Genomic DNA, 20,423 nt, shown 5'->3' with positions numbered 1-20,423 from the left:
GAAAGACAAAGGATTGAAAAGGGGCCAGCCCGGTGGCACAGTGGTTAAGTTAGCACGCTCTGCTTCGGCAGCCCAAGCTTCACCAGTTCAGATCCTGGGTGCAGACCTACACATCACTCAACAAGCCATGCGGAGGTGGTGTCCCACATAGAAGAACTAGGAAGGATTACAACTAGGATACAGAAGTATATACTGGACCTTTGCGGAGAAGAAAAAAAAAGAGGAAGATTGGCAACAGATATTAGCTCAGGACCAATCTTTCTCACCCCCCTAGAAAAAAGCATACCTTAAAAAAATAAAGATTAAAGGAAAGCAAACAGAGCCTGGGGCACCTGTGGGACACCACCAAAAGGACCAAAATACACATTGTGGGAGCTGCAGAAGAAGAGAGACAGAAAGGGGCAGAGAGAATATTTGAAGAAACAATGGTTGAAAACTTCTCAAATTTAATGAAATATATCAATATAAACATGCAAGAAGCTCAACAAACTCCAAATAAGATGAACTCAAAGACAGCCACACAGAGACAGAGAGAATCTTGAAAGCAGCAAGAGGGAAGAGAATTGTCACATACAAAGGAAACTAAACAAGAATATCAGATTTCTGTTCAGAAACTTTGGAGGCCAGAAGATAGTGGGTAGATATATTCAAAGAGAAAAAACTGTCAACCAAAAGTCCTATATCTGGCAAAACTGTCCTTCAAAAGTGTGGAAGAAATTAAGACAGTCCCAGATAGACAAAAGTTGAGGGGTTTGTCATCATTAGATCTGCCCTGCAAAAATGCTTAAAGGAGTCCTACAAAGTGAAATGAAACGACACTAGATGGTAACTTGAAGCCATATGGAGAAATAAGGATCTCAATAAAGGTAACTACACGAGCAATTATAAAAGCAGTACTATCGTAACACTGGTTTTTAATTGTACTTTGTTTTCTATTATATTTAAAAGACATTTAAAGAAAAAAATTATTAGTGCAAAAGCTAGTTATTACTGTAACTTTGGTTTGTATCCACAAAATTTAAGAGACTAATGCATTTAAAAGAAGTATTAGTTTATATTTCTGGGCACAAAATGTATAAGGATGTAATTTTGTGACATCAACAACCAGAAAGGGTGGGAACAGGGCTGTAAAGAAGCAGAGTTTTTGTACGTTATTGAAGTTAAGCTGATTTATTTATTTATTTTTTTTAAGATTTTTTTTTTTCCTTTTTCTCCCCAAAGCCCCCCCGGTACGTAGTTGTATATTCCTCGCTGTGGGTCCTTCTAGCTGTGGCATGTGCGACGCTGCCTCAGTGTGGTTTGATGAGCAGTGCCATGTCCGCGCCCAGGATTCGAACCAACGAAACACTGGCTTGCCTGCAGTGGAGTGCGCGACCTTAACCACTCGGCCATGGGGCCAGCCCCTGAAGTTAAGCTGATTTAAATTCAAATTCAAGTGTTAAAACTCTACCTTGTTAATGTAATCTCCATGGTCACCACAAAGAAAATAGCTATAGAATATCCACAAAAGGAAATGAAAAAAACATTTAAATGTTTCACTATAAACAATCAACTAAACACAAAAGAAGATAGGAATGCAGGAAATGAGAGGTAAGAAAGCTATAAGGCATATAGAAAACAAATAGCACAAGACAGAAGTAGGTCCCTCCTTATTAGTAATTACTTTATATGTAAATGGATTACACTCTCCAATCAAATAACAGAGATTGGAAGAATGGATAAAAAGTACATGATCCAACTATATGCTGCCTACACAGAACTCACCTTAGATGCAAAGGCACAAACAGGTCAAAAGTGAAAGGATAGAAAAAGACATTCCATGCAAATAGTAACCAAAAGAGAGCAGGGGTGGCTAGACTACTATCAGATGAAACAGACTTAAATCAAAAAGGTTACAAGAGACAAAGGAGAACATTGCATATTAATAAAAGGTTCAACAGAGCAAGAAGATATAACACTAAACATTTATGCACCTAATGACAGACCATCAAAGAATATACAAAGCAAAACCCAGCACAGTTGAAGGGAGAAATAGACAGATCCACAATCATAGTTGGAGATTCAAAGCCCCCTCACAATAATCAACAGAACAACCAGACAGAAGGTAAATAAAGAAATAGAGGACTTAACACAATAAACCAATTAGACCTAACAGACATCTACAACACACTCTACCCAACAACAGAATACACATTCTTCTGAAGTGCACATGGGACATTTTTCAGGACACACCATATGAAAAGGCCAAAAATTAAATCTTAATATATTCAAAAATACAGATATCATACAAAGTATATTCTCTGACCACAACGGGATGAAGTTAGAAATCAATAACAAAAGGAAAACTGGAAAACTCACAAAATTTTGTAAAACAACACACTTTTAAACAACCAAGCCATCAAAGAAGAAATCACAAGCAACATTATAAAATACTTACAGACTGAAAACAAAAACACAACTCACCAAACCTTATGGGACACAGTGAAAGTGGTGTTAAAGGGGAAATGTACCGCTATAAATGGTTACACTAAAAAATAAGTGGGAGCCGCCCTGTGCCCAAGTGGTTCAGCATGGCACTCCACTTCGGTGGCCTGGGGTTTGCTGGTTCAGATCACGTGTGGGGACCTACACACCGCTTGTCAGGCCACGCTGTGGTGGCATCCCCCACACAGAAGAACTAGAATGACCTACAACTAGGATATACAACTATGTACTTGGGCTTTGGGGAGGGAAAAAAAAAAAAGAGGAACCAAAGTCAGAAATAAATTGAAAATCTGAAAAATCTGAATAGATCTATAACTAGTAAGGATATTGAATCAGTAATCAAAAACCTCTAAACAAAGAAAATCCTGGACCTGATGGCTTCACTGGTAAATTATATCAAACATTTAAAGGACTTATACCTATACTTTTCAAACTTTTCCAAAGACCTGAAGAGGAGGGAACACTTCCTAACTCATTCTATGAGACCAGCATTACCCTGATACCAAAGCCAGACAAAGACACTACGAGAAAAGTACAGACCAATTTCCTTGTGAATACTGATCCAAAAATCTTCAACAAATACTAGCAAACCAGATTCAGCAGCCTATTAAAAGGACTATTTACACTGTAACTAAATGGGATTTATTCCTGGACTGCAAGAATGGTTCACCAGATGAAAACTGATCAACGTAATATGCCAAATGAACAAAATGAAAAAAAACATGTGATCATCTCAATTGATGCAGAAAAGCATTTGACAAAATTCAACATCTTTTTATGATAAAAACACTCAACAAACTAGAACCATAAGGAAACTACCTTGACGTATTTGAAAACAGTGCCAAGACCATTCAATGGGGGAAAGAGCAGTCTTTCCAACAAATGGTACTGGAAAAACTGAATATCCACGTGCAAAAGAAGGAAGTTGCATCCTTACCTAACACTATATACAAAAATTAACTCAAAATAGATTAAGGACCTAAATAAGACCTAAAGCCATAAACCTCTTAGAAGAAAACATAGGACAAAAGCTTTACGACATTGGATTTGGCAATGATTTCTTAGATATGATGCCAAAGGCATAGGTAACAAAAGAAAAAATAATTGTGTATTACTGCTCACTTTTTCCCAACTCTATGTCTTATTGATTGAAATCAGCTATGGTGGGAGTATGTAAATGCTCTAAATCATTGCCTTTTTCCCCTCTGTTGGAGAGCTGATTGTTAAACCTTTACCAGGATATCACTGAATATAACAATTGTTGGTAGTAAGTCTTGTTAATTCTGAAATAAGTAACCAAGAAGGTGACTGAATTCTGTCCTGCCTGCTTAGAGACAAAGTAATGAAACTGTCTGAAGAGTTTTGTTTCCTACACTTCGATGATTCTACATGTATTAGAAAAGAATGAACAAGTATCTAGGGCTTTTACATGCCAGCACTTTGCCATGGCATTTTGTAAAAATTTACTATTTGTCACAACAACCATTTTGCAATAATAATAAAATTCATAATTAAATTAAATTCTGGAATTCAAGAAGTTGAAATTGGTGTTATAGATTACTGCAACGTTTTTACTGTATTCTTAAACAGTGGGAGAGTAATATGCATTTTGGAAAACGATGCTAAATTGCCATTGTTAAAAAAGGGGAGGACATAAACAACTAGTTTGGTCCTATAGTTATTATTACATGAAAATATCACTAAATTAATTTTTAACACATGAAAATATTGCTGAACTAACCCCTATCTTAAATTTTCCAATGCTGTATTCCAACTATTTTCTCTCAGATAAATAAAATCTCAACATGATCTACACTCATCTCTACCACTTGTTCACAAAGGGCATCTATTTTTTAGAGGCTCCCAAAACACAAAGAGAAGTGAGTTTTAAAAATGGGCTTTAAAATACATTGAGGAAATGGGGAGGATAATGAAGTAGCTCTTTGACTCACACAAATACCTTTGCAAGAAGATGTTCCACCTAAGTCATGTAAATATTGAGGTTACACATCCACCACACACGGTAATTCTAATAGTAATGGGCATATAGGAAGTAGAATTCAATGTTTACCACATTCATGATTGGCATAATTAGCAAACAAACTGTAGACAACTGCAATTACATTTCTGCTAAGAGATTACAACCAATCAATCCAACATCACCAGGTGAGTTATTTGCTCTGTAGGAAAAATAAAGTAACAGGATAAATTATTTCTGGCCAATAGGGAGTTATATCTATTAATTACCAATATAGTAAACTAAAAGGTACTCTACTGGCCTGAAGCGGTTACAACTCTCCCAGAATACAAAATGAAATGAATAACTGTAAGTTCTGCTAAGACTATCCTAAAAGTAAATGCCAGAAACCATTAAAAATATAATCTTACAAATATTTTATATACAGTTGTTAAACCTGAAACACGTCTTTAACAAATTCTAACTAATAGTTGAATATACTTCTTTCTGGGCTTAAGGAGTTCTGGAAATACATGAATTTCATCAGACCTCTATGATAACCATGAAGGACATTTATAAATTAGAGTAAAGATAAATTTAAAAGTAGATCAGTGGGCCTGGCCTCATTCCTACCCAACAGATAGATTAAATTACTAAACAGAAAAGACATCAAGAGTGTAAACAGCAAATGTAAAATGAATATTAAATGTAAGACTGGCTCAACAAGAATAACTACAAAAGAATATGTTGCCAAAGAAATTTGACATCAATAACCCTTAACTGACCCATTAAGAATGTGGCTAATTAACAACGAAGAACAAATTAAAGAGTCATGTTGTAGAATCAGTACTAGAACTTTCTGAACATTTGATCATCTACAAGTATACTGGGATTAGAAATGAAGCATTATTATAAAGGAAAAAGTAAACATATATGAAAAATTTTAAAACTAGAAAAAGAAACAACAAATTCAAAAGCACTTAAATGTTTATTCTGACTACACTCAAAAAAACCTTTTTTAGACTTTTACATACCAACAGACCTAACCAGGTTGGAGCAGAATACAACTGCTGCAAAGGGACTGGCTGAAGCCAGCTTCAGGAAGGGGACTGTAATAATGAAGGAGGAAAAATACAACTATGTAGGGTATTTGGTAGGACAGCTTTGCATTCCTATACAGATCTAAACACAACTAAGTTGGTTAAGACATACAAGTCAAAATTCTTTTCTGGCTAGATAAATACTTCTGGAACCATGAATATTTTAATAAGATCTTAGTCTTTCAATCTAGTGGTAACAATAAAGAACATTTATTCTTTTAGTTTCTTCTGTTTAAGGCTAAATAGATGTTATTTATGAAAAAAATACAGATGAACAGGTGAACTTTAAATAGAAAGAAAAGTGAAACTACTGTTAGCATAAATATATTGAAATCTGATATAGATGAAGCGAAAGAGGGAAGAGTAAGGCTAAGAGTTAAAAAAGAAAGGCGAAGAAGAAAGGTGGTTAATGAGAATGGAGATTTACATGAATGAAAAGTGTCCAAAATAAAGTCACCAAGGTATGAATAACAGAAGGAGCAGGAACAGGACACATACACTTCCCAAGAAGAAAAATGTTAGCTCTGTGTGAGAGGAATTTGGTAGCAATTAATTAAGCTTGTGGGCTTTGCAGCTAAGACCAGCTGGGTCCCATCCCGTCTCTACCACTCATTATCCATCTGGCGGTTGAGAATTAAATGAGGTAATGCATACAGAGTACTCAAATAGTGCCTGACACATAGTAAACTTTCAATAAATATTAGTAGTAATGGTGATGTTGGTCACCAAGTGATGCCACGAGCCCATAATAGAACAGTTGCTATGAGAGGCTGGTATGTCATTTATGAGGGGAGACCTTTTCTGAGGATGGGAAGGGGGAGAGTATGAATGATAAATAAAGGTACTCAGGACCTCAAAGAGTTTACACTCTGAGGAGCTTAAGTTAACGGATTCTAAAGGTACTGAAAACATTTCAATCTCCAACCTTTTTCCTTCTTCTGAAAGAAATTCTAGGATATTTTATAGAGGAAGCAAAAAGAAAGAAAAAGAAATGCCACAGTCACTAAATAACTAAAACTTCTGAAGATATATTCCAAGTTATTTTGGGAAATATAGAGTAAAACTCCCATCATAAAATTACTGGACTGTTTGCCAGAAGCATTTAAAATAGACCAAGCCAAAAATGGGTACAAGAGCATTTTTGTTTCACTAATAACAACTAATAATTTGGGACAGCAGAGTAAAATTAAATATGTACTTTCAAACTACTATGTACTTTATTACAGTTGCTACCGTACAAGTAGATAATTACATGTTTACAAGTAGTATTATCTAAGAAGTAAGCTAAGTTGGTAACGAGACAAAAAAAATTTACTAGTAATTTTCTGAAATATGAGTCCAAGGTTCATTTTTGAAATAAAAATTCCAAACTCAAATTAAATTACTTGATAACCAAAATCAATAGCTGGTATCTCAAACAGTTCTCTCATATTATGACTTTTTGTTTTCTGGACAATATAAAAACTAGTAGTATCCTTTATATAAAGGAAACCAAGGCATTCTATGAAATTATATTATCAAATACATATTTTTAGCAACTTTCTATTAAGAAAAACTTGTGTTTAATGCTGTGTTCTGAGCTGAGTGGGATTTTAGAATATTTTAAAAAAATGTTTTAAAGTAACAGAAGAAACAACGGCAATGTTTTTCGCATAACAACAGTCAGCTACCACAAAAAGAAGAGAGGGAGTCAGCATTCTTTAAACATGTCCATGACTGAGGAACTGCTCCAGAATAAAGCAGAGTAAAGACACATGACAGCTAAATTCTACATGATCTTGTACTGAAGGAACAAAAATGTTATAAGAACATCTCTAGGACAGTTGACAAAACTGTAGATTAAAGTACTGTATTCTAAATAGAATAATTATACTGTGATTATCTAAGAAAATATCCTCATTCTTAGGAAAAATACACTGATGTAGTAAAGGGTAAAAGTTGGGATGTATGCAACTTACTTCAAATACAGTCATGCACCGCATAATGCTGTTTCAGTCAATAACTGACCACATATATGATGGTGGTCCCATAAGATTAATACCATATAGCCCAGGTGTGTAGTAGGCTATACCATCTAGATTTGCCTAAGTACACTCTATGATGTTTGCACAATAATACATTACTCAGAATGTATCCGTTTCTTTAAGCAGTGTGTGACTGTAGTTCAAAAACAAGTAAGAGTGTGTGTGTGTGTACTGGGGGAGGGAGAGAGAGAACAAAACTAACATGGCAAAAGTTAAAAACTAGTGAAACTGAGTAAAAGATGTATAAGAGTTCTTGAACTATTAAAATTTAATTAAAAGTTTAATTAAAAATTAAAAGCTAAAAGTTGATTGTTTGCAAAGACCAGTGAAATGAACAAATAAAAAAGGCCCAAAAGTACAAACAAACAATATTAGAATGAAAAGGGGAACAAAACTGAAGGTACAGCAAAGATTTAGAAACTAATAAAGAATACAATGTAAGGTTTTATGACGCAAATTTGAAAACCTAAGTGAAATAGTTGATTTCCTAGAAAAACTATAATTTACCAAAACTGATTGAAAAAAATTAGAAAACCCTTAGAGACCTGAAACCATTAAAGAAAGTGAATCACTAGAAAATAAGACGGAGAGGGGATGAGGGAACGGGAGGTGAGATCCACTGGGATTCGAACAGTGCCTCTGGGAAACAGGTCAAGTACTAGGAGCCACAAGCAAGAAGGCCACCCTCTGTAGAGAATTTAGGGGTGATTACTACCAGCAAAGAGGGGAGGGAACTGTCACAATTGAATTCTAATTAGGACACTGCCCTGACTAACTCTGAGTAGCCACACTAAAGATCACAAAATTACTGGGCACACAAAATACTCCCAAGCTTCTTTACTTGTCTCCTTCCCAAAACCCTACTGGCTGAGGGACCTCTGAACTGCCAGAATTAAACTAAACAAGCTTAAACAATTCTCTTCTCCCTCAACAGGATCTGCATAACTTGGAGAGGGGCCCATACAATTCTGATGGAATCAATGTTAATGATCTAAGGATTTAACAGACATGAACCTTTATTAAGCGATTCATACAGTAATATCTATATAACACAAAAACATTTCGGAAACACAAGAATATCCAAAAACATGATAGTTGGAGATCTTCAGCCTTTGAGTTGAAGTAGACAAAAAAAAAGAATATACTAAAGATTAAACTTTATAAATTCAAACCTTTCTATTACGGTGAACTGAATCCTTTCAAAGGGTATGGATGTTGGAATGAGGAACAGGCTCAAAGCAATAATTCAAGTTCCTACCTCAAGATACTAGAAAAAGAAGAGCAAAATAACCCCAAAGCAAGCAGAAGGAAGAAAATAACAAAAAACAAAAGTCAATAAAATTGAAAATAGAGGAGAAAAAAAATCAATGAAAAAATCTGGTTTAAAAATAACCAATAAAATCGATAAAGCTGTAGCAAGATTGGCAAATAAAAAACGAAAATACAAATCACCAATTTCAGGAATAAAACAGGGGATTACTGCTAAAGATCCCATAGCCTTTAAAAGAATAATTGAGATACTAAGAGCAACTTTATACTCATAAGTTAGACAACCTGGAAGAAGATATGGGCCAATTCTTTGAAAATTGTATATATCAAAACTCAACCAAGAGCTTTGGTTTTATCATCAACCAAAGATAAAACAGTTAACCTAAATAGTCCTATAACCATTAAAAAATTGAATTTGTAACTTAGGAACTCTCAAAAAGAGATCCCTCTACACTGAGATGGTTTCACTGGAGAAGTCCACCAAATATTTAAAGAGAAACTAACATCATTTTACACAATCTCTTCTAGAAAACAGAAGAGGAGAGAACACCTCCCAATTCATTTTATGATGTGAGTGTTACTTTGATGCCAATATCAGACAAAGGTAGTACCAAAAAAGAAAACGACAAACCAATATCTCTCATGAACTTAAACACAAAATTCCTCAACAAAATAGCAGCAAATCAAATCCAACAATATATAAAAAGATTATAGACCATGACCAAGTGGAATTTATTCCAGGTACACAAGCTGGGTCATCATTCAAAAAGCAATCAATGTAATGTACCACAACAATAAGCTGAAGATGCAATTATATCAAGTGACACAGAAAAAGTATTTGGCAAATTCCAACACCCATTCATGATAAAAATTATCAGCAAGTTAGGAACAGAGAATTATCTCAACTCAGTAAAGATCATCTATAAAAAAAAAAAACCCTATAGCTAACATCATATTCAAGGATGAAAGACAACGTGTTTCTACTAAGATCTGAGCAAGGCAAGGATGTCCACTATTACCACTCTTTTCAACACAGAACTGGAAATTCTAGTCATTGTAATAATGGAAGAAAAAGAAATAAAAGGCATACAGACTGAAAAGGAAGAAACAAAACTGTTTGTATTTGTAGGTACATGATTGTCTATGTTAAAAAATCCCAGAGTCTACAAAAAACCCTCATAATTCAGTAAGGTAACAGGATACAAGATCAACACACAAAAATTAATCACATTTCTATACACATACAATGAGCATGTACTAAATTATAAACACAATAAGGTTTACAACTGCTCCAAGAAAAATGAAACATTCAGGTATATTCTTAAAACACATATAGGATCTATATGCTGAAAATCACAAAATGCTAATGAAAGAATTCAAAGACCACCTAACCAGAGACATACCACATCATGGATTGGAAGAGTCACACAGTAAAGATGTCAATTCTCCCTAAATTGACCCACAGGTTTAACAAAGTTACTATCAAAATCTCAGCAAGGATTTTTGCAGACATAGACAAGATCATTCTAACATTGATCTGGAAAGGCACAGACCCTAGAACAGCTAAAATAATCTTGAGACAGAAGAACACAATGGGAGAAATGTCTCTACCCAGTATCAGGGCTTACAATATAGCTACAGTAATACAGTGTGTGATACTTATGAAGGGATAAACAAAAGAGAAATGGAACAAAACGGAGAACATACACAAAAATGCCCAACTGATTTTTAACAAGTATATAAGTCATCTAAGGGAGGAAGGATAATCTTTCCCACACACAGTACTGAAAAAACTGGATATGCATAGGCGAAATAAATGAACCTTGACCTAAATATCACAACTTATATAAAAATTAACTCAAAAGGGACCAGGGACTTAAATATAAAATGTGAAACTATAAAACATCCAGGGAAAAAACCCAGGACAAATCTTCAGGACTGAGGGCAAAGCAGAGAGTTCTTGGACACGACACCAAAATCATCATCCATGAAAGGAAAAATTGATAAACTGAACTTCATCAAAATTTAAGACTTTGCTCTACAAAAGACCCTGTGGAAAAGACAAAAAGATCCCGACAAAATACTAAGTATCTAGAACATATAAAGAACTCTCAAAACTCAAAGTCAAAAAAACCAAACAATCCAGTGAGAAAATAGGCAAAGGACATGAAGAGAGATTTCACCAAAGAAGGTACAAATAAGCACATGAAGAGTTGTTCAACATGATTAGCCATTAGGGAAATGCAAACTAAAACCACAATGAGCTACAATTACACACCTATCAGAATGACCAAAAAAAAAAAAACAGTGACTACCCAAAATACTGGTGAGAACGCTTAGAAAATGGATTGCTCATATATGGCTGGTGGAGACGTAATATTGTATAGCCACTCTGGGAAAAACTTTGGCAGTTTCTTATAAAACTAAATATGAAGCTACCATACAACCCAGCAAGTTTAGTCTTGGTCATTTACGCCAGACAAACAAAAAGTACATTCACAGAAAAACTCGTACATGAATGTTCATAGCAGTTTTATCTGCAATAGCCTAAAACTGCAAACAGCCTAGATGTCCTTCAATGAGTCAGTGGTGAAACAAACCTTGATACAAAGATACCATGGAATACTACTTAACAATAAAAAGGAACAAACTATTGATACACTCAACAACTTGGATGAACCCTCAGGGAACTATGTTGAATGAAAAAAGCCAATTCTGAAGGGTTACATATTTGTGATTTCATTTATAACATTTTTGAAAGGACAAAATTATCGAAATGGAGAACAGAAGAGTGACTGCCAGGCCAAGAGGGAAGTAGCTGTGGTTATAAAAGAGTAACAGGAGGGAGAATTCTTATGGTGATTGAACTATTTTGTATCTTTTCTGTGGTAGTGGATACATGTGGTGAAATTGTATAGACCTAAATACAAACCCAAATGAGTACAACTGGGAAAATCTGAATATGATGAATTGTATCAATGTGAATACATAGTTTGGTGGTGATATACTGTATCATTGCAAAATGTTGGGTAAAAGGTAACAGAATCTGTATATTATTCCTTACAACAGCAATTAATAATCTACAATTACCTCAATAAAAATATCAGATTACAAAAGTCTATGGAACATTTGCAACACCAGATTTCAGAAAAATCAGTATCAAATTATGGTGGTGGGGACCTACGAGACATTAAGGACATGTCCAAACAACAGTTAGCACCATACTTATCGGTGCAACACTAGAAATTCCATTAAATTCACAAAGAAGCCAAAATTATCACCAACATCATCTAATGTTATTCTGCGTTCTGGCTAGTGCTACACAAAAAGAAGATAAGTTGCATGAATGAGCTTTAAAAGACACCATAAATGAGGGGAAAAAATCATTTACAAGTCATGAAAATTTTTATGTGCCTAGGAAGAAACATAAACAAATACACCTATATGAAAAAAATGGTCAATTGTATAGGGTTCTGAAAGAATGGGCAGAAATATATAAAAAAAGGATAAAGAAGACTAACAAGGGAAAAACCAGTATTAGCAGATATTAAACTCTAAATAAAATAACTGTAAAAGTATATTATTTACACAAGAATCAACAAATCAGTAGAATTGAATAGAAAGTGGTATGGATTGAATTCTATTCCTTCTGAAACTAGGAAGAGAGCTCATACCAGAAACTGAATCAGCTGGCACCCAGAACTTGGACTTCCCAGCCTCCAGTACTGTGAGAAAATCACTTTCTGCTGCTGAAGCCAGGCAGTCTACGGTATTTTGTTATGGCAGCCCGAGTAGAGGAATGCAAGACTAAATCAAACCATCGTACTGTACACCTTAAACTTAAAAAAAAAAACAAAAAAACAAAAAAAGTCTAGCACATGGAAGGCTCAAACAGCTGTTGATTAATTAAAACAATATTAGTCAACCAATCAATTAAAAGCATGCTACATTCAGATTATAATTTAGATTCTAATAGAGCAAAAGCAGTGAGGAAACATTTAGAAAGCTAACAGCTAAGGTCAGTAATTTGAGAACAGAATTTAGACTTTAATTTAGCTATTAGGGAGGCTATTAACTGTTATAACAGTTTAATAGCACTTGGGATGTAATGGAAATATTACGAAATATATCACAATCAGGTATAAAAGAGAAAGATGAAGCCAAGACAATCCTGAGGAGCCTGATAGACTAGATCAACCAGGATAAATCAATGACGAAAGAACGGAGTGATGTTAGCCTAAAATAAACAATTCAATAATAAAGAGGAAATATAGTGTAGTCAGTAAAGAGAGTGCTGAAGTAAGTGTTAAGCTGAAGTTTTCTGAAAAGAGGAAATAAAAGTAGCCAGGAAGATAATATGGGACACATTCTAAATCTTAATTTTCAGGAAACAGCTATCACGTGGCTCCAAACGAATGAGAATAGAAACGCTAAGAGGCAGGGTTTTTTCTCTTCAGGGAATACTGGCAATATTCAGAATTAACTGCTGTAAAACAACTGCTGGGAGAAAGTCACAAAATTCATGGCTGTAGAGAAAAATTATTAATAGTTGAATTTATTATCTTTTAAATGGATTGACCCTAAAATGAACAAGTAAGTTTTGAATTAGATGAAGGTAATTATTATTAGCATTTCTTCCAATTCCAGTCCTTCACAGCAAAACTGGTTTGCCCCAGGTGCTTTCTCTAATTCAATTTTCCTATTTTTTCCATCTGTGACCTACCATGACAATATAAAAGAAACTGTTCCTGCCATTATCATTTCCTCAGTAAGCTGTCTACATTCTCTATTCCACATAAATTCTTAAAATGCTATCTTTATAGTTTCTTAGTTAATGTAAAAGAGGGGAGGGCATTGCCCTAAGCAATGCATGTTTCTGGTGAACCATGAGTTGAACTCAGTAAGGCAGCAACACGGAAGTGATTGCCTTTGGGAAACAGGCAGATGGATTATAAAAGTTTTTGTGTTGAGATAAGGAGATGGAGTTGTCTCTAGGAAATCTTGGGGAACTATTAAAGAAATATTAGACTCAAGCTTTAGAAAGTTCAGTATGGTAAGCAATATAGAAGCTAGAGAGAATAAGTAAAACTAGGCCATGAAAAAATATTATAAGCCTCATCTGCATTAATACAGGCAAGATGAGAGAGGGGCAGAGATGAAAAGGATGAAACAGAATCAAGATTAAATAAGACTTCTTTGAATAAATGGAGGAATCACAAATAGCTAGGCTTATGACTACTATTGATGCACAGTTTGACACCATTCACCAAATCCACAAGAAGTCCAAGATGTTATATAGTATAGCAGAAGAACTTAACCAGCAATACAGTTTTCTACTTTACTCAAGATTTGAAAATCTGAACATATAAACTAGAATATAATGCCTTATTCATAACTAGAAATCTCTACTCAAATGTTAACACCTACCTTCTCAGTAAGCCCTTTCTTGGTTATTCTATCTAAAATTCTATCCACTCTCCCCATAAAACAATCCCTATACTTCTTTTCTCTGATTTGTTTTTCCCCTTAGCAGCTGGGACTGTCTAGCATATAACTCATTTTACTTACTTATTTGTTGTGGTATTTCTTAGTCCCTCACCAGAAAATATTATTTCCTTAAGAACTGAGATTTCCGTCTTTGTTCATTTAAATATCCCCAGTGCCTAGAACAGTGTCTAGCACACAGTAACTGTTCAGTAAATATTTATTGCATGAAAGACTCACTTGTAAAAAGAAAATATTCTCTTTTAATAAGATTCAATGAAGTTCCCTTAGTGCGAGGAAAGGTAAAAAACTCAGCAACATATTGTTTACTGAAATACAAATGATAGAGTGGTTTAAATGATTGACAAGAAAAACTTAGACTGGATTAAAAAAGAAAATAATAAAAAAGATACTGAAGCCAGAAGAAATCTAGTGAAATTGGGTGGAAATAGTGGCAAAAAGTAATAAAGTAAGCATGAAAATGCAGAGCAAGAAAAGGGGAATAAAATAGAAATGACAAGAAATTGTAAAATTCCTCAAATGGAATAGTTCTGGGTAACAACCAGACTCAGGAAAGCAGCCCGCTGAAACGAAGACCAGGAGGTCAGGACAGTGCAAAGAAAAGTAGCCAAGAACGATGATGAGGCTCAGATGGGGAAAACTTGGCTATAGGAAGGAATTGCGAAGGTCACTAAACAAAAAATGAAAGCTAGAGGATGCTGATCTGAATGGTACCGTGTCAATAAAGGGATTCATATAAGTGGGTCATAGAGTAATACTCTGCAGGGGAATAAAAAACACAAAAATGCTGACACCAGCTCTACTCCCACTCCCACTTTTTTCCCTAACTCTGTGATATTATGGTGAACATGAGAACTACTATCTTTCAAGTGACAGAGCTGCTGAATCCTAAGGGACAAGCTAGTTAATGCAATTGGTTTTTAGTGGAGGAAGAGTCCTGCAGAAGGACTGAGGTTTCACAAATGAAATAATTCACAGAGGCACAATGGGAAATTGCTGTTTGGCACTTTTTCAAAGCAATCCAAGGCAGAAAGATGCTTCCCTGGTCTTTAAGGTTTCCCACTATAGAAAGAAGGTCTCATTTTTAATACAGCTATTGCTATCTTATAATTACTTTACATCCTTCCTAGAAAACAAATACTCTAAACTTGTTCTAGTCTCTAACATAAGGAAAGAAACCCCATTTAAAAACCCCATTTGCCTTTTAAAATAACACAACTATTACCTTATAGGTATTTTAATTTTTATAAACCACTTTTTATCCACAATCTAATCACTTATTAATCTGCAAAAAAAATTCCTTAACTCTCTTTGGCAAGTCTCTAAACTTGAAATGTTTGTTTTTCCTTTCTTCATTTCAATATTACCTTTTTCACTCTTAAGTTTACAATCACATCTATCTTATAACAGCGCAGCATTTTTTTCTTGTTTTCACAGACGGTCTTAAGTAATCCAGTTGTTGTAAAGATACAGTAGGATCTGTATCTTTCTAGGTAGCCTACTCCATTTTTTGTCATCTCTTAGTACATAATGTGCTTTAAAAAGCATGGTAATTTTAATTAAATTAGTAAATTTGCAGTATTTTGTCTACAACATAAACTTAAAAATAGCTATTTTAGATCCCTGATTGTAATTAAAAACTGTTGAGTAAATCTTTTAGCAAAATTTTAATGTCATTATTGACAATTTACTCAGGTACTTATAAAGTCTGTAAAGGTGTATTATAATTCAGTGTTTTAAATTTAGATATCCCATACAATTTAGCTGAAAATGGTCAAATAATATAACCTATATATACGGTAAACACTTTGGTAAAATGTTTGCCCATAAAATAGAAGTGTTATACAAACAGAGAAGAGCCACTGTATCTAAGGAAAAATGCAAAGGAGAAAGTTTCTACCACGGGGAATGTGGAGCTCTATCATGAAGATTATCTATACAAATTAACAGTTAAATTTTAATTAGCATGTAAAAAAAAAATGTGATCCAAGATAACACTAACTTCTATTAAAGAATTAAAGGGAAAAAAATCAAGGATATAAAGATTTATCAGGAAATGAAGGATGCAATTCACACAGATGAAGAAAAGTGGTTCTGAGAATCTATCCTTGTTAAAGACCACTCCATCCATCCCCTCATGTCTGGGAGAGAGGCAGTACTTCCATTATCTTGGGCTACAACACCAACGTCTGGTGTTTCTTTTGAATTCCTTCTCAACCATCAAGAAAGTATGAAAGCCAGGGCCGGCTCTGTGGCCGAGGGGTTAAGTTCGCGCGCTCCGCCGCCGCGGCCCAGGGTTCAGACCCTGGGCGTGGACATGGCACCGCTGGTCAGGCCACATTGAGGTGGCGTCCCACATCCCACAACTAGAAGGACCTGCAACTAAGATATACAACTATGGACGGGGGAGTTTGGGGAGATAAAGCAGGGAAAAAAGAAAGTATGAAAGGCAATTATGTATTGCAGAGCTTTCCAACTTTTTCCTCAGACACACTTAGAAAAAGCATTTATAAGGCAACCAGAAAGAGGAGGAGCTGCTAGTGTTGAGAGGCAACCAGCCTGCAGGTTCAGCCACTTAAGACGTATTCACAGCACACAGCTTGGGAAGCTCTAATTTAGAGTATCAGAAGGGCAACCTGGGAAATAAACCCTACCTTCAGAAGCATCATAAAAACAAGCAGGTTACAGGTAAGCATCAGAGGAAATAATTTCTGATCACTCTGAATGAACCAATGAATGAATGAACTGACCCAATCACACAAAATACTGCCTTCCTGAAAAAATCCTGGTCAGTCTGCTCTTTATTTGTGCCTCTTATAAAAAGGGAGTGAAACATAACTCTTTGGGAAGTTTAACAAGACATTTTTAGTACAAGTAATCAGAAATTAAAGGCTGGAAAAGTCTTCTACCAAAGTGCTTCTTTCACCCTTGGGAAAAGCCACCTTTCTTCTTCACTACTGTTACCAGTATTCTGACTTACAAACACTCTTTAAAGCATTACTTTTAAAACACTACCAGTAGAACAGATCACCATAAGCTCTTTCTTAGAAGTCTACAAACCTTATTTCAAATAAGCATCCGTATATGCCAGGCACCATCTTACTCATGGCAAGAACCATCTTTAAATATTTAAACTTTCAGAGATGACGTGTTTAACTTATTATACACATGTCTGACTTCAAAGTAGGGTTTCCAACAATCCTAAAACCACACTTTGGTTAATTGAGATACATAGTGACGAGTGAGCCATAAACTTACACAAAACTAGAGTTGGAAGGCTTTCAAGATGATAGAGGCTAAGTCTCCATTTAACTGAGGCAGAAACCGGGGCACAGACAAATAAGACTACTTTCTAACTTACTGAAATAATTTAGTGAAAAATACCCAGAAACCAAGAACCCAAACTGAAAGTAGGCTTATTCAAAATGTTCATATATGAAAGAATTATTTGGAACTTAAAATACATTTTCAATAGAAGTAAGATTATAGATGCAACGTGGGCTCACAGACTATCCACAAATATATATTTAAAAGGAATTCTAGTTATTCTCAAGAGTCTTAGAAGTTTTTGGCACTCTGTTCTCATTTTGCTTCTAAGTGCATGCTCTCCTTTTGCTTGATGCAGGAATGACACTAACATTACTCAGCTTTTCAGATATGATTAGAGTTGTTTTTTGGCTTACAAACAAAGTAAAGAAGAAGAGCTTTACACACGGATTAAAAGAGTAAATATCTAACATTATCAAAGGTTAGGTTCAAATTTTAAAATACAGAGATGTAAGGAAACACTTGTTGGAGTGGAAGATAGCAGTGTTAAAATTAGGTTGGCCACCAGGTAGTCTTATGAGTCTAGAATAACTAGACTAATAGGGAATGAAATAAGAAATCTGAGAACACAAGAATCTAGGGCAGGGGCCAGCAAAATTTTTCTGTAAGGGGCCAGATATTTACAGTGTCTGTGGCAACTATTCAACTCTGTTATTGTAGGGTGACAGCAGCCATAGACAAAACGTAAATGAATGAGCTTTGCTATGTTCCAACAAAACTTCATTTAATGGACAAAGAAATTTAAATTTCATTAAATTTCCATGTGTCACAAATCATTACTCTTGACTTTTTTCAATCATTTAAAAACGTAAAAACCATTCTTAACTCATAGGCCATACAAAAACATGTGTCAGGTCTGGATTTGGCCTGTGGACCATACTTTGCCAATCTCCAGTCTAGGGGATAACGAGGAGAAGGGGAGGCAGGGTGCACCTGGTTTAATAACTAGAGGGACTATTCATGAATGTTCTTGTATTAAACCTAATCAGAAACGCAGCTCCCCTCTAACATGTGTACATTAATATTAGTCCCAATTGCAAAGAAACAGGCACATTTCACTATCTTTAACACTAAACAAACTACAGAAAATATAATCATTTATCCTGGGCAAAAGTAATTCTCATAATGGTGCATTAATCATAATTTTAAATAGACAGTTTATTCTAGAGAATCTTAAAATTACAGCAATAGATGCATTATTTTTACCATTTTGTCCCTGAGTCGCTCTCCACGGATAAAAAAGTCAGCACAGCCATTCTCTTCCTGGTGAGGGACTTTGAAGACAGTGACGCAGCTTAGTCCACTCCCTCCAAGTGGTAACCATCCGCCACTTGAGTCATCCCGGGTCATCACCACAGCTCGCACTCGTGCATAACTATTACTAAAATAGATGCAAAGATTAGAAATTAGCTTTTCCATAAACAAAGAACAGTCAAGCTGTCAGTCTTGTTTGAGAAACCAAAGACCACATTAGTTAATGTGTGGTAACTAAACAGAGTGTTTACTGCTTCCATGATAGTTCACAGAAAGTAACCTACTTAAAAGAGGTAAAAAACCACAAACTAACTTAAAAGGTTAACCTTCATTTTGAAGACTAACCTCAAAATAAAAGACTACAGATCTCTCATTTCAATTCATCATTTGAGTAGTTCAAGCACATCTGACTGTCATGGAACAAGTTATGAAGGACCCCAGAGACAAGCACTGTCAAACTACATAGGCCACTATCAAACTCATCTATGTACGTCCACCTGCTGCAATGTAACCAGGACAAATTACTGCTGTATTTGAGCACACTTAATTGTGACATCACTAAGTTTCTAACATTTCTGGAATATAGTATAAATAAAATGTTGAAACAAACATGGTTAGCTCAGATCTCACATTTTCCATTTCTTCTAACAACTGGGAATCTAAATGACATAAATCATATAAAGATAAATATTGTTTCAAAAACTTATCAAGCAAATTGGTCTACAGAAACTTTTCATGCTTTATTTTTGGTAGACTCTGTTCTTAGGAGAGACTAGACTGTAGTTACATTCAGAATAATTTCCCAATGTTAGCCAAAATTACTCTGCATAAAATCTAAGAAATGTTTCATTATACTAATGTTCTAGATAACATGCAAGCATTTGATTCTAAAACTTTTAATATAATAATTATTAGTGAAATCCTTTCTAAAAGTAATATACCTTACTGACTTCTTAGAAAACTATACTGAATATAACCTAAGCTTGTCTTGGTTATTATGAGTATCAACTGAGGTTCTATGTAACAGTTCTGTGCTTAGCGTCTCTGCATGTTCTAAGTGTTAGGTTGCCAGCTGTCATTTCTACTGTCAGTGCTTGTCTGAAATCTCCTCCTTGCTTTTTTTTGTTTTACTTTATTTTTTATTTTGAGGCATACTTTACACATAACATCACATATTGATCTTAAATACAACAACAAAGTCTCACAAATGTACACATCTGTAATCAACATGATAATCAAGATACAGAATATTTTCATGACTTCAGAAAGTTCCCTTAAGGCTCCTTTCCAACAGTTGGGTAACCACTGCTCTGATTTCTAACGAGTGAGTGAGTTTTGTCTCTTATGGGCCTCCAGTAAATGGAATCAAAGAGAATCACCACTTGTACCCTGTTGGTCTGACTTCTTTCACTCTATAGTGTTAGTAGTTCACTCACTGAATAAACAGGTCACCATTCATTTGTTCTTTCTTACGCTGATAGGTATTTAGATTGTTCCCAGTTG

The 20,423-nt window shown here is 34.9% G+C and overlaps 1 protein-coding gene across 3 annotated transcripts in view; it reads right to left on the bottom strand.

The window, feature by feature from the left end:
• SPRED1 (sprouty related EVH1 domain containing 1) overlaps positions 1–20,423 on the bottom strand; it is a 115,345-nt gene that overhangs the window by 40,875 nt on the left and 54,047 nt on the right. For all 3 annotated transcript variants that reach the window (XM_046653522.1, XM_046653525.1, XM_046653524.1), the window contains exon 2: positions 18,873–19,047. In XM_046653522.1, coding sequence (XP_046509478.1) covers positions 18,873–19,047 — 175 coding nt within the window. The remainder of the gene's footprint in view (positions 1–18,872; positions 19,048–20,423) is intronic.

The sequence above is a fragment of the Equus quagga genome, chromosome 2 (assembly GCF_021613505.1).
Source record: "Equus quagga isolate Etosha38 chromosome 2, UCLA_HA_Equagga_1.0, whole genome shotgun sequence".
NCBI lineage: Eukaryota > Metazoa > Chordata > Mammalia > Perissodactyla > Equidae > Equus > Equus quagga.
Note: the sequence above shows the minus strand (reverse complement) of the source record. Positions and strands in the feature narration are given on the sequence as shown.